This window comes from Phacochoerus africanus, chromosome 15 (genome assembly GCF_016906955.1).
Source record: "Phacochoerus africanus isolate WHEZ1 chromosome 15, ROS_Pafr_v1, whole genome shotgun sequence".
NCBI lineage: Eukaryota > Metazoa > Chordata > Mammalia > Artiodactyla > Suidae > Phacochoerus > Phacochoerus africanus.
In genome coordinates, this window is record NC_062558.1 from 141,232,986 (window position 1) to 141,256,599 (window position 23,614).

At 62.9% G+C, this 23,614-nt stretch overlaps 1 protein-coding gene across 24 annotated transcripts in view; it reads right to left on the minus strand.

Moving 5' to 3' along the window:
* The window catches only part of CFAP46 (cilia and flagella associated protein 46), an 88,717-nt gene that overhangs the window by 46,796 nt on the left and 18,307 nt on the right, over positions 1-23,614 (minus strand). For 21 of the 24 annotated variants that reach the window (XR_007132113.1, XR_007132114.1, XM_047759436.1 and 18 more), the window contains 13 exons: positions 18,981-19,209; positions 18,712-18,832; positions 17,483-17,606; positions 17,198-17,328; positions 16,675-16,802; positions 15,368-15,501; positions 14,033-14,245; positions 12,759-12,924; positions 11,231-11,380; positions 10,290-10,397; positions 9,555-9,721; positions 3,111-3,242; positions 2,625-2,787 (listed from right to left, as the gene is read on the minus strand). Coding sequence is in view for 22 of the 24 variants with exons in the window: in XM_047759436.1 (XP_047615392.1) it covers positions 2,625-2,787; positions 3,111-3,242; positions 9,555-9,721; positions 10,290-10,397; positions 11,231-11,380; positions 12,759-12,924; positions 14,033-14,245; positions 15,368-15,501; positions 16,675-16,802; positions 17,198-17,328; positions 17,483-17,606; positions 18,712-18,832; positions 18,981-19,209 (1,966 nt within the window). In the remaining 2 variants the exon portion in view is untranslated. The other 3 variants (XM_047759433.1, XM_047759434.1, XM_047759453.1) reach the window with 3 other exon arrangements.

The following is a 23,614-nucleotide window of genomic DNA, read 5'->3' on the forward strand; positions in this document are numbered from 1 at the left end:
ACAGAGAATAGAAAGATAAGAGGAGAAAATTCTCAAAACCCAACGTTGGTTTTGTGAAAAGATCAACAAAATTTACAAACCATTTGCCAGACTGACAGCATAAGAAAGAGGGACACGCATACCTGAACGCAGACGTGAAAGAGGAACTATTACCACCGACCCGACAGACACACAAAGGACTCCAAGAGAGTCGTGTGAACCGCTGTCCCCCAGCACACCAGGTCGCCTGCGAGAAATGGAACAATCCCTCGAAACACACGAGGTACCTAAGCTGACTCAAGACACAGAAAATCTCCACAAACTTCTACCAGGGGAAGACTGACTCAGCATCAGAAACCTCCCTCGAAGGAGCCGTCCTGGACCAGGTGGCTTCCCGGGTGAATGTTACACCAAAGAAAGAGCCAGCACTAACCCTTAACCCTCCAAACCCCGAAGAGGAAGGAGCACCTTCTAACTCACTCTGTGAGCCCGGCATCACTTTGACAGGGGCCACATAAAGACATCGCAAGAAAAGACGACTACAGATGAGCATCCTTTAGGAAAACAGATGCAAACGTCCTCAAGAACGTGTGTTGCTGGATTGCAGATAAAACCCAGGAACGCATTGTGAAAACAGTACCCATGACCGCGTGAGACCCACCCCAGGACTACACCACCTGAGAAGGTCCATGAGTGTAATGCACCACGCCTAGAACGCGGGAGAACCACAGGGGCTTCTCGGTCAACAGAGAAAAGGCATTTGACAAAATCCAACAAGCTGTTATCATACAATCTCTCAGAAACTAGGAGACGTGGGAAAATTCCTTCACACGGAAAGCTCACAGCCACCCTGACGTTCAGTGTTGAAAGACTGAATTTTCCCTCGAAGATCAGGAAAAAGACAAGGACACCCGCTTTCAGTGCTGCCGTTCATCCTTTTACTGGGCATTCTAGCCAGAGCCAACAGACAGGAAGAGAGGGAAAATCCCCAGGAGGAAAAGGACGGGGTAAAACCATCTCCACGCACAGCGGCCTGGTCCCACCCCCCAGCCTCCAAGAACCCCCCGGGAAACGCCCAGGGTCTTAAATGAATTTGGCAGCGCTGCAGACACGAGACCAACACCTGACAGCCAGTGTGCTCCTGCACGTTGGCAGCAAAGGACATTAGCGAGTGTTAGGGGCTGGGCTCCTCCGCAGACGCCCTAGTCCCCGGGGAGGCCACGAGGCCTGGACGAGGTCGCGAGGCTGGGGTCCTCGAGGGGTCAGCGTCCCGGCCAGAAGCCCAGAGACCTCGCCCTCCCCCGCATGCGGACAGAGCAGAGGGCAGCCCCCTGCGGGCTGGGAAGAGGCTTTGTCTGCCCCGGTGCACTGGCTCCCGGATCTTGGGCATCCAGCTCCAGAACCGCCAGAATCACACCTCTGCTGCCGAGCCTCCCCGTCTGTGGGTTTCGTTCTGGGGCCCGAGCAGACCGAGACGATACAAATGCCAATGGTTCCATTCCAGGAGGTCCCCAGAGGGGCAGACCCTCAGCAGGGGCTGGGGGCCAGGCGCTGGTCTAACGGCCCCGGTGCTTGTTGGGGATGACAGAGGTTTCGGCACAGGCTGTGCAATGGTCACACAACAGAACCAACGTCACCGACGTCACGCGTGACGCAGCAGGTGCGTTTTACCACCGTTCTTACAAAGCACCCCAGGAAGCGCCGAGCTGCGATGAGCCACACGGACGCCCAGACCAGCGCTGGCCTCGGCCTCCCTGTAAGTGCCAGGCGGCCAGTGCTTGGTCACAGGGCCCTGTCACGATCACTCGCCCTGCGGTGGGGGTGGGAGGGAAGGCTCAGGAAAGACGTGAAGACGCGTGTGGGCAGGCACGGCCCGGTCCACAAGCCCGAGCCCGCCTTTGTCCGGGAGGCGGGCATCTGGCCCTGACCTAGACCATCAGAGCCCTGCCGGCTGCTGGCCAGGCGCGGCCCGGATCCACACCAGCCCAGAGGTCTTGTCTGGCTGCTGGCCTCTGAGGGCCTCCCTGGGGCCTGGACCAGGGCCCCAGAAGCTCCAGCCCTGGGCTCCATCCTGGGTGACCTGACCTTGGACACCTGCCTGCCACACCTGGGACTGAAAGTGCGGGTTTGCAGGCGTGCCACCTGTGCAGCCTCTGGGCCTGGCCCTCCAGGGCAGATGGCAAGAGAGCCCGGCGCCTGCGATCGGCAGGCCAGTGGGGCGGTTCACCAGCCTCCACCCCTCTGCGCCTGGGCCGCCTGCCTCTGGGCCAGGGACGTTCCCTCCGCCAAGACCACGCTCCCCAGAGATGGAGGGGGTGGAGAGGCTGCTCCCAAGGCCAGGCCAGGCCTCCCTGGGCCCCAAGGCGGGGTCAGCCCAGCGGCCTGGAGGTCTTCCTCCGCCGTCTGGACCCCCCATCTTGAGCCCATCCTCCTCTCCTACCAGAACTTTCCGGGTATGAGTCAGGGTTCTCTTGGGGAGGAGGTCAGAGCAGAGCACATGCCCCGCTGGGATCTCAGGGGCACCCCGTCCCTGGCCGCCCCAGCTGCTTGAGGGGTGCAGGGGCCGTGCTCCCCAGCTTTCTGGGGAAAGAGCCTCATGGCGGCCCCTGGACCTGGGGAGCCCACGCGCCGGGGCGGGAGCGCACCTGCTTCCTGGCCTCCGTCTTGCTGATGATGCTGAGGAGCCGCTGGGCGGGGCCCCTGCACTGCCTCCTGCTGACGGCGGACGACAGCAGCGGGAGCCAGCTGTTCCAGCAGTGCCGCGCGGCCAGCATCACGAGCGCGCTGCTCCCCGCTAGGCCCCCGAACCTGGAAGGAAATGCCTGACTGGACAGGCGCTGGGAGGGGGGGGGCTGGGCTGCCGCGGGCGCCCTCCCTCCACAGCCCAGCCTGTACCCGGCTCTGCAGGGGCGGCCACTCCTCTCTGGGCAGGTCCCTGCTGTGACCGGCTCACGTCAGGCCCAGCCTGTCCCACATGCGCCCCAGCCCAGGGCTGCCCAGGACCCCAGGGCTGGGTGGGTGTCACCCTCCCAGGCAGGAGATGGCCCGTCGCAGGGTCGCTGAGGTGCTGCAGCCGCACCCCAGACACCCGACAGGCGCCGCGACTCGGGCAGGCGGGGCAGCGGGCGCACCTGGCGCCCTCCATGAAGGCCTTGGCGGCCGTCAGCCGCAGCTGCTTCCGGCCCTTGAGGTTGTCCACGATGCTCTGGCCCTGGATACAGGCCGCGGTGCTCAGCATCTCCGCCACCAGCTGAGCCTCCGCCCTGGAGAGAGACAAGCGCCTCAGCCCACAGGAGGCTCGGGGGCAGGGGCTGCAGAGAGGGGAGCGGGCCTGGAGACACGCGGTCCTGGGGACCGCCACCCGCGGGAGCCGGCCCTAGGGACGTCCAGAGCAACCTCATGAAAGTCACCAAACCAGCACAACCTGGCTGGGTCCCAGCGACCCGCAGAACCACCAGACAGAATCCTTAACTGAGGCTCTGAACGGCAACTTGCAGGGCGTCCAGGGCAGCAGCAGCAGCAGGGCCCCTCTGAGCAAGGCCGGGCCCCACACGGACAAGGGGGCTCTCGTCCCTGCCCTGTGCGCCAGCCGCGTCTTGATTCCAAGGGCCTCCGCGGAGCAGGTAAGCCAAGCCCTGCTCACACCACCTCTCGTGTGTCGCTGCCACTCACCCCCACGGGCAGCAGACTTGTTCTGAGAGAACTACCCTGGTCTCTGGATAGACAGGCCGGGGATGCCCGAAGCCAGGGACCCACCTGCAGGAGCAGAGAGTCACTTCCTCCTCTGCCCTGCCCGCCAGGGCTCAAGGGCAAAGGAGGCTGTCCCTCGGCCTGCAGGCATCTGCAGGGCACGGTCGAGGCCACGCTTTGGAGATGAAACGAGGCTGGCCCGGCTCCCCAGGGTGGGCGCGCCAACCCTGCCTGGGCGCTGGCATCCGGGAGCCATCCCCACCCTGCGGTTGCTGGGGTGCTCTGTCCGTCACAGCAGGGGACCTGCCGACGGTGACCACCCACGCGCTCCCGGGTTTGGGGGGTTTCTCCTTGTGTCTCCCTGCCGCGGGGAGAGCAATGCTGGAATCTGGGGCTGTGGCGGGGGCTGTGTCCAACCTTTTGCTTCGGGAGTTTGAAGCTCTGCTAGTGAGTGTCCACACGTCTAGGATTTCTAGGTTTTCTTGCTGATCTAACCTTTTTATCGCTGGGAGCGGTCCACCTCTGGTCACGCATCGCTGCAGCCCCGCCAGCTTCCTGCTGCTCGTCCTCGCAAAGCCCACCCCTCCCACCTCTGGCTTTCAACCTGGGACTGAGTTTGAAGAGCGTCCCTTGAGGATGAGTGGGTTTTGCTTCTTGCAGCCAGTGGGATAGACTCTGCATCTCCACTGAGGTGTCGGCCATTCGGATTTAACAGCTTTGCCCACGTGGCGGGTCAGAGCTTCCACTTTGCTGTCTGCTCTCCCTTCGTCCTGCACACCCTGTCTCTCCTCCTCTTTCGGAGGACTGAGTAGTTTCCAGTCTCCGGTTTTATCTCCTCGGGGGAGTTTTGGTTATAATGTTTTCCTGTCTTTCAGAACTCGCTCTGTTACCAGCTACATCCTCCACGGATGGGTCCACCGGGGAGAGCGCGGTGTCACTTCGCAGCTGATGTGCTGCTGTGGGACACGTCGCCGTCGCGTGTCCACTCCCACGTCTGCTGATGGTCCCACAGGTCAGTGCACTTGTTTTAAACAGACGCGTGTCTCTTAAAGAATTGAAGAACCGAAGGGGGAAGGGCCTCGGTGATCGGCCACGGTCACTGTCCCGGGCACATGCCTCGGGACGTTGCTTCTTTTGCCTTTTGGCCCCGCCCACAGCATGCAGAAGTTCCTGGGCCCGGGATGGAAACCCAGCCACAGCAGGGACAACGCGGGATCCCTCCCCACGGAGCCCCCCGGGGGCTCCCGCTACACTTGAACTGAGCTTCCGTCTGGTACCACCTCCCTCCAGGCGCAGGGACTGCCTTCAGCACTGCTCGTTCGTTCTGCGGGTCTTCTGGGAGTGGACTCCCTCGGGGTGATTAATCTTAACATGTCCTGACTTTGCCTTCATCTTTCCAAGGCCATCTTTGGGGCAGAGAGAACTCTCGGCGGACGGGCTTCTGCTTTGTCACGCTTGATGGTTTGCACTGCTCCTGCCGAGCAGTCGGCAGCCTCATCCCCGCTTCTTCTCCCTCCTCCCTTCTTCCAGGGTGTTCTCGTGACCTTTGCTCTTCAGCAGTCTGACCACAATGAAAACAGGGGAGGCTTCCCCGTGTGTCCCCTGCTTGGAGTTCAGGGAACATCTTGATCTTTAAGTCAACCGGAAATAAGTTCAGCTACGCTATTTTCAACCGCGTGTGTTTCTGCCTGGCCCTCTTGCCTCTGTCCTTCAGAGGCCCCACCGGCGCTTGCGCTGGCCCAGGGGACACTGGCCCGCGGGTCCCTGACGCGCTGCTCCTGCTCACCTGCCTTCCTCCCCACGCTTCAGTTCCAGCAGTCGGCCAACCTGCCCCCAGTCACCGGCCGCGTCTCGGTGTTCAGAGGCCGAGCGCTGCCGGGGATATTTCATGTCCACGACACCCGCCATTTCTAGAACGTCCACGCGCTTCTTTTATCATCGTTCCCATTTCTTCGTTGCACTTCCCTGCCTGTACACTGATGTGTCCATTCGCAGCGACTGTTTTAACTTCGTCGGCTAATAGCTCCCACACTACATCATGCTGGAGACTGCTGACCGGTGCTTCTAGTCCAGGGTTTTTTGTTTTGCGTTGTTTTGTTTTTCCTGGAATGGGCTGCGCTTTCCTGCTTTCCACGGGCCTAGTGATTTGGGATGTTATGCTGGGCGGGGGGCCGTGGAAGCTGTGGGGCTGACGTGTGGACTGTGTCACCTTCCTTCAAAGAAGGTTGGTGGGTAATTCACAGTGGCTTGTCCTCCCCCTACTGGGATTGGCATTAGGCTTTTCAGGGCAAGCAGCCCTTGCCCCCCTGCCCCTGAGGCATGGTCTTAGGACCGCGAATGCCCAGAGGTTTGGTGAGGCCAGCACAGGGCCTCCAGCATCTCTGGCCCCTGTCCCCTGCCAGCAGCCCCTCGCGCAGGTCCTGGCCTAAGGTCCCAGCCGCCTGGCAGCCCCAGGCCTTGGGCTCTGTCCCCTATGAGATTTCCATCTGGGCTCCGCTCCCAGCTCTGCCCGGACGCCCCTCCCTCCAGGCAGAGAGCCAGGGGGCGCCCGCGCTAATGTGCTCCTTCTTGCAAGAAGCGCTGCCGCGGGCCTCCTGCTGGTCGGAGCCCGAAAACAACCATTTCGTGGACGTGGTCAAGATGCACAGTCTCTCCTTACAGCACAAGAGCACGAGCCCCGCAGAGCGTCCCGCCAGAACTGGCAGACAAAGTGACGTCTGCATTCATGGAGAACCCAGCAGTGGTGAAGACGTTAGATGAGGGTGCCGAACGGTGTGCGATGCCGTCCCTTGAGGGATGGACGTGAAACGCCTCCTTTGTATGTGTTCCTTTACGTGGACAGTGTAGCTATGACACCGATTCTGGGAATTACAGGTTCGGAGCTGAGAATACGAAGTGATTAGTAACTGCACTATTTTTCACCGAGACTTGAAAGCTATTTGCACTATTATTGTGAAATTCTCTCATAGAAACGGCTCTGTGACTAATCCCACACGGTGTCTTTACCTAACTCGCAAGTCAACACAATTAGCACAGACACGCGGCACACGTCTGCGTGCCTAAAGGTGAACCACCTGCAGAACGTGCCACGTGGCTGAGGCTGACCTGGATCTGCTTGACTGGGGAGGGTCCAGGGCCCCGAGGGCCCTGTGACGTGTGGCGTCTCCTGCAGAGCCCAGGAGCCCTCCGCTTTGCCTCCGCAGCCTCCCAGCCCCGCTCCAGGCCTGGACACAGTCTGCCCCCAGGGTGGTCAGAGCCCAGCCCGGCAGAGGGACCCGGCTGAGTGCAGTGACACGGACGACCACCAGAGGGCAGCAACGGTCTGCCAACCGGTTCGCAAAAACCAAAGTCAAGTCGTGTTTTCTAGTCTGGTGTGACCTTCCCTCGGACTGTGTGTCAACGTCCACACGTCCGGCCTGTTTTAGCAGAAGACCCACTGGTGAAGGGGAGGAGAAGCCAGGGCACACACCGTCACAGCCGACGTCCTGCCACCCGCTCCTCCCAACAAGCTCTCCTCTGCCTGCAACGCGCATCCGCCGTTCTGACGCCAGCCCCCAGCCCTGCTCCCAAGAGGGAGCGGCTGCCAAGTTTTGAGCACCAGCGGGTCACGCTTCTCTCCAAAAGACGGGCTTCTATCTTGACTTCCAGTCTATGAATTCTAGAGGCCTGGGTCACAGGGCCATGGGAGGGGGCTCAGCCCTTTGTGCTCGCCCGCAGGGCTGGTTAGGCAGCGTGGCCCCCGATCCCCCGACCTGCTAGCTCTCGCGGCCCCGGACAGAGGCCCGACCTCGCGCCGTCCAGACGAGGGTGCCCTACCTCCTGGCACCCCCCCCGCCCCCCCCCCCCCCGCTGCTGAAGTGTGTCGCCTGGGCTTTTACTTCGTGTTGTCAAAACTGATCACTTTCACTTCAGTGGGGGACACAGGAGGGGGGGACCCGCCTCTGCTCCAAGCCAGCCCAGCCGATCAGGGACCACGAGGGCCAGCCAATGCGACACCCTGGCACTTGGGCCCAGCACACCCCCCCCCGCCCCCAGTGGATTCTGGGTCTCGCAGCCCCTCCCAACCACCCCTTTTCCTGATAACAGCAGGTTCTCCTCCCTGTTTTCTGCCCTCCCTGTGGTGCACCAAGTTGGCATCGCTCTAATTGCGATGCCTCTGCTGTTCCCGAATGGACCCGCCTTTGCTGCCGAGATAACTGGAGGTCAGATTATGAAAGTCGACGGGTCCATCCGAGAGACTGTTCTCAAGCTGCTTCTCCCTGTTGCTCTTCCCTTTAAAGCCGAGGGCCTTCTCGGCGCTCTGAGGGCTGAGGTGCTGGTGGCATCTTATCTGCTGACGGGTACGGTTTATCTGCTGATGGGCACAGCTTTACCGTGATGGTTGGAAACCAGGGTCTGGTGGGAGACCCCTGGGCCAAAGCCCAGAAGCTTCCAGAAAGAACCCCGAGCGGCTGTGGTGCCAGACATCCCGCCAGGCGGCCGGCTGTTCTGTGCCCCGTTGCTCCGTGTCCTCTGACTCTCATGTTGGGCACCAGGCGGGCTGGGGCCCCAGCTGGCCATCCCCTTGTGACCATGGAGCCCGTGCCCCCACCTGCTGCACAGTGAGGCTGGGACGTGCCCGGCGCCTGGAAATTTTCCCTGCAGAAGCAAAGTCCCTCCCGTGACAGATTCTCCTGCAAAAGCAACCTGTTTTGGAGGAAGGGCCCACATGAGGGAGCCCTCGGTAGCAGCGCCAGACATGCCGGCCTGGGGCCCTGCAGCAGCTCGGCTTCAACTGCCTTGGTCTCCGCAGGGAACCTTCCCAACACAAAACCAGATGCCTGGGCTCCAGCCTGAGCTTTGCCTGGCCAGCTGGGTGGCCTCCAGTGAGGGCCTCAGCCTCCGCCTGCCTCAGCTTCCGCTGCAGGAACTGTCGACGGGCAGCGGGGCCTCCGAGGCCTTTTTGTGCCGCTAAGGCGCCTGAGGCCCTGGCCGTGCGCAGGGCAGACGACGGCAGCTTGGGTTAAGTTCCTTTGCCAGCCCCAAATTCCCCCGGTGCGTCCCACGCAGGCGGCGGAGCTGCAGCTGTGATGGGACGGGGTGGGGGTGCCGGGGCGGACCCTGGGATCCTGACTCAGAGGGTCCGGCCTGCCTCCTCACTCGGAGCACTGGCGGCTTCGTGCAAGCAGCCACGAGGCCAGGACGCAGCCTGGGGCTGGGCACGCACGGCGACAGTGCTCCCGGGATCTGGCTGGACAGCCGGACTGGCCATGCGGCCGCCATGGGCGTCTTCCCGGCCGTGAGTCCAGGATCCACCTTTCAGGAAACAGACTCAGAAACAAGCGGAAAGAGGGGCGTCGAGGAAGGCGGCCTTGAGTGCTCAAGTGCTGATGGCAGCGGCAGACCGACAGCAGCCCCGCGTTCAGACGGGGAGGGCCAGGCGGCCTTGTCACCTGAGCTGAGTGAGGCCTGGAGGGTCCGTGGCCGCCCTGGGGGCTGAGGCCCAAGGTCTGTCCCGGAGGCCGGGCAGTAGTGCCCAAGAGCCAGCAGCTGGCAGCGGCCAGGCGAGGGGGGCTGGAGGGGAGGATGTGTTCCCTGAAATCACCCTCTAATTATGGCTGAAATCACTTGGCTTCCCAAGCCACCTGCTCAAAACCACTTTAAACAAACTGCACATCTGCAGGGAGCGGGCGCTGGCTGAGCCACGCGCCCCTGCCACCTCGGTGCCCCATCACACCTACCGCCGGTGAGGCTGGCGCGGCCTCGGCATCTGCCGAGCACAGTTCTCCAGAGCCACGGCTGCAGGGGCACATGGGTGAGGCCGGGGCAGGTGCACGGCAGGCCTGGAGGGGGCGAATGCCCGGCCCATAGCCCAGAGCCCAGGGGGCGGGAGCCAGGTGACTCACTGACTGGAGGCCCGCAGGGACTTGACGCCCGTCTGGATGGCCCGCTGCGAGCACGCCATGGTGGCCTCGTGGTCCCGGGCCATGTAGCTGAAGTGGGTCAGTCGCGTCAGCGTCTGCAGCTCCACCAGGGGGTCCGACCAGCTGCACGCGGCGCTCATCTTCACCAGCTTCCCGGTGGGAGGAGCGTGTCTGTTAGCGGGGCTCTGACTGCACCCCCCACAGGGGCGCCGCACTGCCCGCTCGGTGGCCCGTGGAGTGGGCCAAACCTCGCGCTGGCTCAGGAGTGTCCCGGCCTAGGCTCTCTAGTGACATTACCCCGACAGGCGCGTGACCTGCGAGGGCTGGTCACTAGCTGTTCACGGCGGCCAGACTGGGGCGAGTCTCATGGATCAGGGACCAACAGCCCAGAGGCCACCCTCCCTTCCTGGCGCACGGGGTGGCATGCCCTGCGCCGAGCACGGAGGAGCGCAGACAAAGCCCCAGGAAGCCAAACTCTGGGCTCGGAGGGGACCGCCTGGCTCCGCCGGGAGGCAGGCCGCTCAGAGCGGAGGACGTGGGTTCAGCCTGGCTGCCTGGAGGAAGGACCCCAGCGTCCATCTGAACACGGGGGCGGCAAGCCCTGCAGGCTGGGGAGCTTCATGGGGACACCCACCAGGCACCTAGTGACACCCGCCTGGGCCAAGGGGGAGGATGGTGACACCAGGGGGAGGCGACATCTGAGGGGGCGGCACCCACCTGGGCCAATGGGGGGACAGTGAAGTCCATGAGGCCCAGCCCGTTGCAGGAGTAGAGCTCCAAGGCGACGAGAACCCTGGTCACAGAGGTGACGTCCTCATTGGTGCCCTGCCGGGGAGGAGGCGCCGAGGGCCCGTCAGCCCCAGTACACTGGGAGAACCTGGAATCCTCAGGGCTGGAGCCCCGGGAAACACCAGCCCTTTGGCAGTGATGGGGTTACCTGCACACGGGGTTACCTCCAGGTTACCTTTGCCTGCAGTAAAGAGGCAGCGGGCAGGGCAGCCCCTCAGGTGGTCGGGCGGCTGACTGACCCGGCGGAGGGTGGGGGCAGGTGGCCGGCACAATGGCGGCCCTGTGCCTATGGGGCCCCTCCCTCCTGCCCGATCTGGCCTTCACTCTCCGGGGCTCAGAGGCCCTTCCTGACTGCCTGCCACCTCGCCAGCTGCAGTGAACACCTGAACCAGTGTGTCCTGGCTCCAGGGGCTCCCATGGGTCTCCAGCTGGTCTCCATTCATATTTATGGCCGCATAGCCTGTGGCTGCGGGAGCAGAGGCCGCGGGGCCGGTCCTGCCCCCTCCCCTCCGGGTCCCTGCTGGCTCCCCAAGCCCCTCACCCCCACAGCCTGTGTTCATGGCCCAGGGGGCTCGTGGGACCCTGACAAGGAGGTGCACCCCTCTGGATGTGCCTCAGATAAAGCCATCGTGAGGTGTCACTGGCTGCACCCCCGGAGGCCCAGTGGCTTCAGTGGACATTTGCGGCGGTGGCCGGCCGCTGGAGGAGGAGGGGTGCTGTGGCCCACCAGGCAGAGGAGGCCTCATGCCCCGTCTTGGGCAGCAACCTCAGCCCCCTTTCACAGCCCCTGGGTGCTGGCCTCAGGCCGCCAAGGCCCGAGGGGAACGCGGGGCGACGTCAGCAGGAGGCTCCGCCCTGCAGGCCCGCACCTGCTCGTCCGTGCCCAGCCGGGGCCCGACCTGCTGCTGAAGCAGCTGCTTGGCCTTCACCCAGGTGGCGATGAGCTGCTGCCGGGCTTTGATGGGCACCGCGTCCTCGGGCACCGTCCCGTTGGTCAGGTTCAGGGCGAACTCGCAGACCTGGAATGCACGTATGCTTGCTCGTGACCTGAATCCAGGCAGGAACCTGAGCCACGACCCAGACCTGTAAACAAGGTGACCTGGCCGGTGGTCCAGGTGCGAGCTGCGTCCCCTCCAGTCCCCGCCTCATGGTGGCACCCAGCCCTCGCATCGTCCCCGGGGCAGTGCAGGTCCCCACGGGTCCTGACACTGGCTGGTGCTGGTTCTGGGGCTGCCCGGCGAGGACCCCGCTCCCTGCCCGCCTGCCACGGACGAGGGCGCAGCTCCACTCAGGGCCCGCTCGCCACCTTGGAGTGGAGAAGCCCCCCAAGCCAAGGCCTTGCAGGCGCAGCCCCGGGAGCCACGGCAGCAGCCCCTCACGGCAGCTCCGCCTTCCTCCGCACTCCATGCATGCGTGGCACCAACGCCGCTCCCCTGAAAACCTGTAGGACTCGACGCAAAGGGACCCCCCGCCCTGGCCCCGACCTGCATGGCCTGGTCTGGTCCCCCTCGGTCCCCGTGGGGATGTGTCTGGGCCGCCCCACTCCTGGGCCAGCCTGGGGAGACCCTCCTACCAGCCCCACAGCAGAGGCCTGGCCCTTCCCGCCGGCCACCTGACCACAGGGCTGCCGTGGCTCCTTCCTGCTGCCCCATCCGCACCAGCGAGGGCGGTTTGCTTTGTGCTCCAGCCACATGGAGCCCCAGGAAGGCCACCCTGCTCCCACCCGGGCCTCTTCCTGGCTCTGCCCGTCGGGCTGGCCGGCAGCTGTGCCGTCTCCCTGGGACCTCGCTCTGTCAGTCTGTGCCCGGTCACTGCTTGCCCAGGGCCCTGGTGACCCCGAAGCCTGCTGGTGGCCTTTCTGAGATGGCGGCTCCTCCGCCCTTTCCCTCTGTGTGTCGCCAAAGGGCGGGCACCAGGCCACGTTCCGCAGCGGCAGGCGGCGGTGGCCTCTTGGCCACGCTCGTCACGCGGAAGTGGCGCTGCTCTCCGCCCGGGCTCCGCACAGCCCCTCAGACCCACTACAGAGCGGGCGCTGCTCAGCAGATGCTCAACAGCCGCTGGCGCCCCGACCCCCGGGCTGGACTCCGACCTCTGACCTCTGACCTCAGTCACGGGATGAACGTCCCGCTCGTCACCGTGGAACCGCCCACATCCGTGCTCCGTGGATGCTCCTTCGGGGCTGCGGCTCCCCTGCCCTGCCCTGGCCTCGGTCCTCTCCTCTCTGCCCCGGGCCTCGCGGGGTGTCCTCCAGCACCGCCACCCACGTGGCCTCGCCTCGCGTCCTGCCCGTTTCCGGGCAGTTGAGAACCCCCAGGGCTTCATGTCCTCAACTGCTCCCGCATTGATGCCCACACCACGCGGGGCCTGCCTGCCCCCGTTCCGCTCCCATGCGGGCACCTCCACTGCAGTCCTGACTTCAGAGGCGGCTTCCGGGTCCAGCGGTGTGTGAAGCGGGTTTGAGCGCGCCTGCTTTCTGGATTTCTCTGGCATCGGGGCCGGGATCCAGGTGACGATCAGGCCTCGGGCCAGAGCGCTGCACAGCGCGGCCAGCAGCACGGGGTCTCTGGAAGACAAGCATGTCTGAGCCAGGCCTGTCGGGGGGAAGCCGCTATGACAGGACTGGATTGGTGGCTCGTCCTCCACCAGGCAGCCTTCACGCCAAGGGCGACACCCGTGCCACCCTCAGGGAGTCTTGTGGGGCCCGGACAGAAAGGCCACTGGCCACCATGCCTGGGCGCCCAGCAGGCCCTCTGCTGGGCAGCAGGTGGAGTGGACTTGAAGCAGAACCTCCCTGCTTCTCCCCTAAATGTTTCGGTGCCAAAACACTGAAAACGGTCAGATACAGTCTCATCTGTGTCTAGGACAGACACAGGTGCCCGCCGAGGGGGTGCTGTGACCCAGCACCTCCTGGGGTCCCCTGCCCCCGGCCGTGCGCCCAAGGACCAGAGGCGAGGTCATGCTGGGCAACCCCCCCGCCCCGCCCCGGCCCAGTTCCCACTCTGCACAGCTCAGAAGTCGCCGGTGCCGCGTCCTGACTCACGCCAGCCTTTCCACCCTCGTGATATGAAACATTTAAATCTGTGTTCAGACTAAAAGCCAAAGCGACAAAAAACACAAAGAGGGCTTCCAGAAGTCTTCCTAGTTGGGCAAACCTGACCCAGCCTGACGTTTCCCCACTGGTGACAGAGGTGGTGCGAGATGGGTCTCTCCTGAGCGCCCGTGCCTGAGATGAGAAGACCCCAGACCCCAGCGTTCAGCCCTCCCCAGACCAGGCTGAGGTCGGCTTCTGTCTCTTTTCCTACAGGACTCGGGCCTCAGACAAAAGCTTTCTCCGAATCCCTCTGTGGAGAACAGAGGCCGCAGGTGGGGGGCCCTGCGCTGACCCTGTGGGGCTGCGTGGGGCCCGGGGAAGGGGGGTCTCCCGAGCGCCTCCTTGATCCCTCAGGCCGCCCTGGCGCTCAGAGATGCTGACTGCGTCGCTTGGGGTGCAGAGCTAGTAAACGAGGCCCTGTGACCCCAGGCGCAGGGCGATGGTGGCCCCATGTATCCGGAAGGACAGCACCCCTGGGGACACACGTGTGAGGACCCCACAGCACCTGCCCGAACCCGAGGTCTCTGGCAGCAGCAGGATGGAGCCAGGAGTGCACGCAGCGCCCGGCAGGCTCACCCACCCGCTGTGGCCCGTGGCCTTGACAAGGCCCAGGAGGTGGTACAAGGGGTCCACGAGCTCCCTCTGCCGCCCAGCCATGATGAGGTGCTGGTTGTGGTTGAGGACGTAGACCACGGCGTTGTGCACGATCCACGCTTCTCGCAGCTCGTGTCCGATCTCAGCCGAGCGCAGCCAGCTGTTCATGGCGTGCTGCGACAGGCTCTCTATCCAGGTCCTGCAGGGGGCACGCCGTCAGGCCCCCCGCCGAAACAAGGCCCTCCCAAACCGGCACGGAGGACGCCAGCGCGAGGCTGGCTGTGGGGCCCAGGGCTCAGAATGATGCCCCTGCCGGGGGTGCCCGCCGAGGCGCTGAAGGGCCCGGACCTGCCCAGCCCTCCCTGTCTGATGACAGAGCTGCAGGCTGCTGTCCACCCCTGGGCCCACTGTGCCCGGTCTCCCCGGGCCCCACGGCACACAGGCTGCCCTCCTCCACGTGGACGCGCGGGACCTGCTGGCCACAGACCGGGGCTCAGCAAACCTTTCCGTAAAGGGCCAGACACCGAGCACCCTGGGCTCTGGGAACGACGTGAAGTCGGTGGTGTGTTTTCCACTCTTTCATTTCACAGGCTCAAAACATGTCACCGCCTCTCTTAGCCGCTGGGCTGTACGAGAGCGGGGCTCAGACGTGCCTTGGGCCCCACAGGAGCGGCGGCGGCCGCCCCAAGGGAGGCCCCGGGCGGCGCTCTGCCCAGTCTGGGGGCGACCTGAAGGCACCCAGACAGACGTGCTCCGCAGAGTCGGGCCTCTTCCTCTGCCTCCTCCGCCGGTGGGAGCAGGAGCCTGGCCCTCGGTGCAGCCACGGGAAAGGAGGCTCTTCTCGGCGCTTGGCGGGGAGCCGGCCGTGTCGCGCCTGGGACCCGGCCGCGGGGGAGCCGCTCACCACCTCGTTCACTTTTTAACACTTAACTTTAGGTGAAAAAGCTGCTGAAAGCCGTTACCGTCCACACAGCACCTGGCTTCCACGACCAACACGCACGCGGCCGGGTCTCCAGGCGGCTCCGCGGGCCCTTCCCGTCCTCACTTTCCGGGGCCGTTGCCATCGTCACAGCCCGTCGGCTGCAGCTTTTTCTTGGGGCAAACAGAGGCGCTGCCCCTTCCCTGCCCCTCGCTCTGCGAACACAGCCCCTCGCATCCCGTCTCACTCGTGACGAGCAAGACCAGCGACAACGAACCACGGTCTGAGCCAGCAAAATACTTGGGACGGCCGGTCACATCCCTTGCCTTCCGGTCTGGCCCAGCCCCGAGCTCCTGGCTTCGCTCCCCAGGCGACCGGCCTGCATCCACGCGGCCCGCCTACCGGTACACGACCCACTCCGCGTTGTCCTCCGGGCGCTCAGGCACGTAGCCCACTGGGTGCTGGCTCAGGTCCTTGGGGGGCGTGGGGCGGTCATTCAGCTGCACACCCTCCGACTGCAGCAGGTGGACGGTGGCCTGCAGAGGGAGTCGCAGAGAGGTCACGGGAGCACTGACCCGGCGCCAGGCGGGAACGTGCAGCCAGGCGCAAGGTAGGGAAACCCTGTGGCATACCCAAGCTGTCACCTCCCCCTCCCCGTAAGCGCTGTCCCCTTCGAGAGCACAACCCAAGCGCCACCTTGGGATAGAAACATCACCTCTTAACACGAGCAAGTGCCTGGCCACATCCCGGTCCCTGCAGAGAAGCGCTGTAGCCTGGCTGGGCCACCGGGCACCAAGGACACCACTGTCCCACCAGCTCCAGGGTCACCCTGCCCCCAACTAATGGCGCGGGCCTGGCACTCAGAGATGCATGGCAGCCCCTCAAAGAACATATCTGTGTGTGTTCTGACCAGGTGACAGGCCCAAGTGACCCCAAGAATTCTGAAGTTACGAAATGCCACCAAAGCCACCACCACGTGCAGATGCACGGGTCCCAGGGCCAGCTGGGACCCAGCTGAGTCACCTGGCTGGCCCTTGGGTCTCTACGTGCCCACTGTGGGGGGCAGTGGTGACCCCAGGTCGAGGCCCTGTGGGGCTGGTCCCCAGGAGCCTTCAGCCGCCTCTGAGGGAGACGCTTCTCTTTGCACCTTCTCCGCGGCACACGGCACCCCAAATCCAGTAACACTCGGCCTGCAGGACCCGTGTCACTGTGGGTTCACACTTCAGACAGGATTTCCAAGGGAGACGTGCATCCACACACATCACGACACCTTTTTGATTTATGTATATGTTTTTTTCTTTCCTTTTTAGAGCTGCACCTGTGGCATGTGGAGGTTCTCAGACTGGAGGCTGCATCAGAGCTGCAGCTGCTGGCCTACACCACAGCCACAGCAACGCAGGACCCAGCTGCATCTGGGACCTACGCTGCAGCTTGTGGCAACGCCAGATCCTCAACCCACTGAGCAAGGCCAGGGACTGAACCCACATCCTCATGGCTACTATGTAAGGTTCTTAACCCACTGAGCCACAACGGGAACTCCTTGATTTACAGTTTTCTCCCAGAAAAGCTCCCAAGAAGCTAGGAAATTTTCCCTAAGCTGCAGCTCACTGAAGGACTCTGGGCGGAGCCTTAGGATCAAGTCTTGGCGGGTCGGCGCACGGCCATGCAGAGCGGCAGCCGCGGGGGCTGCGGCCACCTGAGGGACGCACCTCGGCGCTAATGAACCCCACCTCCGCGACCGTGCGCAGCAGGCTGGGGGACATCTGCTTCTGCAGGGCGGCGTCCGAGTGGTTCCGGGAGTCCTGCCTGGCACCCTCCCCGCCCTTCCTCTTCTTTCCTGGGAAAGAGCAGAGCGTCAGGGAAGCCAGGCAGCCCAGGGCGGGAGGGGTCTCTGCCAGGTGAGACTTGGCCGAGCAGGGGCAGCCAGGTATCCCCAGGGCAGCGCGGCCACAGCTAGCCTCCAGCTGATTCCTGGCAACTGGCTCTTGGTTTTGCTTGTGTGAAGCCCCCGCTCCACCTTCCACACCCAGTCCCGGGCCCCCGGCGCCCCCGGCATGTCCCCACGTGCTCACTGTCCCCGAGTCCTCCCTCCTCCAGGGACCTGCATGCCGGACTCGTGCCCAGACCCAGTCCTGATGGGGGGAGGCAGCGCCTGCCCTGGGGGGCCCCCGAGAACCCCACGGTGACCCCGGGGCACGGGTGCGGGGTGCCCAGGTGTGGCCGAGGGCCTACCTCTCTTCAGCCTGGCCGGCTTCTTCACCTTGACACTGTCGTAGAGCAGGCAGAAGTGGCAGGCTGCACGGCACACGTCCCACACGCCCTGCTGCCGGGCCACCTTGGCGAGCTCTGCCCAGATCTGTATCCTGCAGACGTGGCGGTGACATTGGAAACTGGGACCTCCGCGCTGCGCCTCCTCCCGGAGCCACCTGGCCAGATGCGAGGCCGCAGGACGGCCTGTGGGGGCTGCCCTGAGGGGGTGGGGGGGGCGAGAGGGCAAGGGCAGCGCTGTCCCCCCACCTCTCCTTGTCGTTCCTGCTCCCCAGGCGCCGCAGGTGTCCGGCGGCCTTGTCCACGCTGAGGGAGTGGTGCCGCGCCTTGGCGAACAGGTGGGTGAAGCGGCCACGGCTCTTCCCAATGGAGACTGGGGATGGGCGACGAAATGGGGCGCTGACGGCACCAGCACTCAGCGCTCTGGATGTGGAGGGTGGCGCCTCGCAGGCGTTGTTTTTTTTCGGTCTTTTGATGGAAATTAGGCCGCACTAACAGTGCCTTTGTGGGGAGGGTGCCAGGTGCACAGTGGGCAGAACCAGCCCCACCCCTACCTGCCACCCCCGTCCCCCCACCGCTGGTTGCGCCTGGGCAGGGAGGCGCCTCCTGCACCCCCCGCCCTTCCCCTTCAGGAGCCCTGGCCCGGCCGGGCCCTCTGCCTGAGCCCTCACTGCGTGAAATGCACCCAGGAGGCCCGGGCGTGTGCAGGGCGACTGTCGGGACGAGAAGGAAACACAGGGAGGCACCACCACGCCCCAGACGAGGGCGACACAGGACGAGGCACGGGCAGGGGACAGAGAGGGTGCCAGGCGCTGGCCCACTGAGGGTGCCGTCTCAGAGCTGTGCTCCCTCCCACAGAGCGTCCCAGACCCCCCCCCTCCCAGGCTCCTGTCTGTGGACAGCGGGGTCCCCGGGGCTGAAAGCTGCCAGCGGGAGCAGGCAGGAGGGACCCCAGAGGACAGGCGCCAACACACCTGGGGTCACGTGGAGTCTGGGGCCCCCACCTTACACCTGGGACAGTGGCACAGGTGAGGACGTACCCCAGAGACAGGAGGAGGCCTGACTACAGGCCTCAGATGGTGGCACTCAGGGAGGGCTCCGGCCAGGGAGAACCACGTTAAAATGAAGCCATGGTGGGGGGGGGGGGTGTGATGGTGTCGCAGAGGGAAACGGGCCCCGAGGAACCTGGGCCTATGCCAGTCAAGGAGCTGGGCTGGGCGGCCCTTCCCTCCGGCCCACGAGGGACAGCCCTGCCGACACCCTGGGCTCGGACGTTTGTCCTCGTGGCGTGTGAGCGCCATGCAGGGTGCCGTCACGAGGAGTGGGGAGCGAACCCCCCTCTTGCCTCCAGAGGCTGCACCCCACACATCTGGGCCTGTGGGGCAGAGGTCAAGGCCGGGCAGGCTCAGACGCATGGGGTCGGGGTCTGCCCTGGACAGCGCGAGGCCGGGTGGCACCCGCAGGGAGAGCCCTCGCACCTTTGGCCTCGTTCTCGCTGTCGAGCACGACCTGGAAGGTGTCGGGGGCCAGGGCCAGGCCCGCGTTCACCAGCAGGGCCCGCTTCTTGCGCACGCTGTCCTTGGCCAGGGCCTTCTTGGCCTGCAAGGGTGGGGGCAGGGGGTGAGGTGCGTGGCCTGTCGTCCAAAGCCGCGGGCCTGCCGTCGTTTCTGAGTGCTCCCGGCCTCCGCGGGGCCCCGCCCTCCGCGGGCACAGGCACGGGGGCTGCAGGGCCGAGTCCCGGGGGCACCTGCTCGATGGCCATGGTGGCCTTGTCCTCGGCGCGCTCGGGGGTCTGGTACAGCATGGTGCAGAGGCGCAGGCGGTTGAAGGCCGTCCTGAGCCCGTCCTGGTAGAGGCCCAGGCTGTCCAGCAGCATGGCCTTCCTCAGGTGCTCCATGGCCGGCTCCAGGCGGTCGGCGTCCTCCTCGATGTGCGCCACCTCCATGTGCACTTGGCAGCGGAGCGGGACCAAGAGGCTGGGGGGACAGCGGAGCGTCCCGCGGGGCCCTCCCGGCACCTGGCGCTCCACTGCCTCCCGCCCTGCCTTGCTGGGACCTGCACGGGGCCGAGAGGAGACCTCACGCCCACGGGCGCTGCAGGGCTGGCGCCGTCTGGCCCAGCGTTCCTAGAGGGCTCTTGGCGTCACCAACAAGTAAGTTATGTACAACGTGAGGCCCAGGCTCTGTCTCGGGGGATGCGGCCCTCCCTGCTCTGCTCTGCGTCCCCGTCTCCTCGGCCAAGGCACACACGGTGCGGTGCGGCCACCATGTCCTGTGGGCCCACCGTCTCTGCCTGGCGCTTGCTACTGCTGCTGCCTTTGCTGGAACCACGTGGGGCTGGACGCGCGCGTGTAAGACTGTAACTCAAGTCTCCTCAGAGCCTTTTCAGCAGCAGCACGCAGAGCCCCACGTCACGGCCACAGACACAGCAGCTGCCAACCCAACAAACACGGTCGAAAGAAAGTTCTTCGGGACCCTGAGCTGACGCCCAGCCGGGCCAGGCCTACGTGTTGCCCGACAGGCTGCAACTCGGGGCCGAGGAGGCAGAGGGTCCAGGGCAAGGGGCAGGAGCTCTGCTGCTCCAGGCAGAGGGAGTCGCGGGCACTGATGCCCGCCCTAGGGGGCCCTGGTTGAGGCCGAGGGCGAGGCCCGTGCTCCCAGGAGGGAACCAGGTTCACGGACTCGCCTCGAAGTCTGGACTGCAGCCAGCAACGGGGCAGCAAAGAGGAGGCCAGCAGAGGGGAGCCGGCCTCACACCAAACCCCGGGCTCCAGGAGGCCTGACCCTGAGTCCATAACGCGAGGCTCGTCCAGGGCTGGCCCACCTGAGGGGCCAGCTGAGGCAAGCAGACACTGACTGCCCAGGCAGAGGGGTCTACACAGCAGAGCAGCCTGCCCAGGAACAACCGGGCAAGTACTGGCTCGAGGAGGCCACCCGGAGGGTGGAAGACAGTGGGTGTGAATAAGAGACCCCGTTGCCGCCAAGAGAACGGCAAGAGCTTAGAAACGGGTAATTTTCAGAGTGACTTCTGCTTCCAACTGTGACCAAGTCTCTGGCACACACAGCCACACTTGAGCTGGACGAAACACACGAGGCAGCCGATTCAGGTCCCAGGCTCTGGGCAGCAGAAGCCTGCTGTCCTGAGAAGGAAGGTCAGGAATGAGCCTGGGCGTTGCTGGCTGCCTGGAGAGGACGTTCCGGCCACAGCGGGCAGAGCACCAGGCCTGCAGCCGCCCAGGACCCTAGGAGACCTTCCCAGAATAGACCCCACCCATGTCCTCCGGCTGCCTCTTGTCTGTAGAAAACCTTTAGCTTCCTGGGCCTTCCCCAAGCTCCAAAGAATAAGTTTAATCAGAGAAGTGAAAAAAAAATGCAGAAAGCAAAATAGTCAATCAAGACAAAATAATAATAGTTTAGCCACTCAACAAAGTCAAGGACCTATAGTTCTTTCTTGAGGGCTCTGGATAATATTCTGAGCCACGCCCTTTGAGCCGTTCTGCAGATACCGAATCCCCCACCAGGTGGAAGAAGTTACCTGTACGCTGCCCACAAGCACACAGACCCCCCAGACAGGTTGGAACCGGAAAGTTGATGATGCTGACTTCTGATTACATCACCACCAACCAATCAGAGGAATGCCCGCCAGCGGACCACGCCCCTTCAACACTGTGAGACTCAGCAACCCTCTAGGCGGACACAGTTCTCAGGGCACTTTGCCTGGCAAAGCGATAAAGCTGTTCTTCTCTATTTCACCCCAAACTCTGGCTCCATGTTTCCACATGGCACCAGTGAACAGAGGCCCACGGAGCCGCGGCAGCTGGAGTCTGCAGGGGGCTGGAGGGAGGACTCTGCTCAGGGCCCAGGAAGGCTCACCAGGCTGGAGAAGTGGAACCGGGTACCAGACCCGCAGTTGCAGCCCGGCCGCCACAGCATGGGCTGGTCAGGGCTCACTGGCGTCCTGACATCCCCGAGATGCCGCAGGGCTGGCTCCCCAGGAGGAAGATGCACAGCAAGAAGGCTGCTCCGGGCCCACCCAAAGAACACCTGCAGTGGAGCCTGCTGAGATCACAGGTGCCACAGGGCTGGAGGCCGAGCCTGCTCTGGCCGTCCTGAGATACACCCAACAAAACACAAAGCTGCCTCTCAGCCAGCAACTGCAGGGCGTAAGGTCAGCAACAAAGATCACAGAACCCACAGCCTCCAAGATGCTCGCTGTGAGGTAAAAACTACTAGACTTGAGAGGAAACAGGAAAATGTAACCCAGAGTCGGGACCTAAGACGCCAGAGGCTGGATCCAGCAGGTAGATCCTTTAATGCAGCGTTACGACGCAAAAATAAGTACATTCCAAAAATGGAAGGAAAACATTGCTAATGAGAGAACAGGGAATCTCAGTACACGATAAAAAAAAAAAAAAAAAAAAAAGCAATGCTAGAGCTAAAACCTGGAATAACTGAAAAGTGCCCAACTGAGCTTAACAGCAGATGGGAGAAGGCAGAGAAAGAGCCAGTGAACCTGAAAGCAGAACAGAAATCCTCCATCAGAAGGACGCAGGGGAAAGGGGGTTTAAAACGAGCAGAGCCTGGGGCCTGCCGGACAGTATTGGATGTTCAGACTCACGTCCCCGCACCCGCCGCAAAGGAGAGCAAGAATGAGGCAGAAACGTAGTGCAAGAAATAACAGCCAGTGGCTTCCCAAGTCTGAAGAAAATATCATCTTCCATATCTGAGTATCTCCGCTAATCCCAGGCAGGATTTTTCTTTCATTCTAAAAAGCTCCAAGGAAAACCACAATCAAAATGCAGAAAATAAAAGTTAGAGATACAAACCTGAAAGCAGGAGGGAGGGGGAGACTCAATGCACACGGGAGAACCGTGCCTCAAAGACTCCTGGCTTCTTGGCAGCAACTGCAGAGGCCAGAAGAAAACAAACAGCCTCTTCAAGGTGTCGAAGGAGGAACTGCAAACCCAGAAGCCAGTGAAAAGGGAAAGTGCTCTTCAAAGACGAGGGTCAGGTAAAGTCACCTCCAGGTCGACAAAAGCCGGAAGAATTCATCACCAGCAGCCACGCATCACGAGAAAAAAATGAAGCAAGTTCTTCAGGCCGCAATAACAGCAGACGGAAGCTTGGATCCAGGAAAAGAAAAAAGCGCCTGTGGACCAGCGATGGAGCGGGCAAGCGGGAGAGACTATCGTTCTTCTCCGCAATTTTCGTAAATGAAAAGAACCTCAACTCGCTGGCTGCTCAAAAGCAGCACAACAACCCTGTGAGAGACCGTTCACAACACAGTTAAAAGCAAAAGGTCTGACAACCACCACACAAAGTGGGCGGACGGACAGACGGAAAGGCCGGGTGGGAGGCACCCCCTTAGACAGGCCTCGCCCTGCAGCAGCCCCCGCCCACCCAGCCCAAGGGGAGAGGGACAGGCAGGCTGATGGAGGCAGTAAAACACGCAATTAACCTCAGCGAAGGCAGGGGAAGAACAGCCGCCGGACAGAGCGGCGTCTAAGAGACTGCAGACAAGTTCAAACTCACACTCAACCCAAAGAGACGGAACCCTCCCATTAAAGGGCCGAGATTATCACACTCGATTCAAAGAGAAAAGACCCAGCCACATGCTGTTGACAAGACCCGCTCTTCAGAGCTGCGTTCCACACTTTAAACGGCAAGGTCCACAGAGGGTGAGTGTGGAAAGGATGAAAAGGGAGCACCCAGCCAGTCCAGAGGAACATTTCAGAGAGAAAACACCCACACGGCTCCAACTAGAGCAAAGGACAGAGACTATCCCCCCACTTCCCACTTCACCGGGAAGTCGGCGTGACCTTGGCGTCCAGCGTTGACAAGACGGAGTTCCCGGCGGGGCACAGCAGAAACGAACCCGACGAGGAGCCGTGAGGTTGCAGGTTCGATCCCTGGCCTCACTCAGTGGGTTGAGGATCCAGTGTTGCCGTGAGCTGGGGTGTAGGTCGCAGACAGACTCGGCTTGAATCTGGCGTTGCTGTGGCTGTGGTGTAGGTTGGCAGCTGTAACTCTGATTAGACCCCTAGCCTGGGAACCCCCATATGCCGTGGGTGCGGCCATTAAAAAAATAGCAAAAAAAAAAAAAGTTGACAAAGATACTACAAAAGAAGAAAACCACAGGCCAATGTCTTCATGAATGTGCCACAAAAAATATATTAGCAACGCACCAGGAAAACAAACCTGGGCAATACACAAAAACTGCTCTGTCAGGACCACGCGGAAAAGGCAAAGTTGCTTCATAACCAAAAATCGAGCCGTCTAATTAACCACATTAGAGGACAAAAGAAAAAAGTCACACAGCTTTTCTTTTTTTAAAATTATTATTGTGGTTTCCTCTGCGGCACACGGAGGTTCCCAGGCTAGG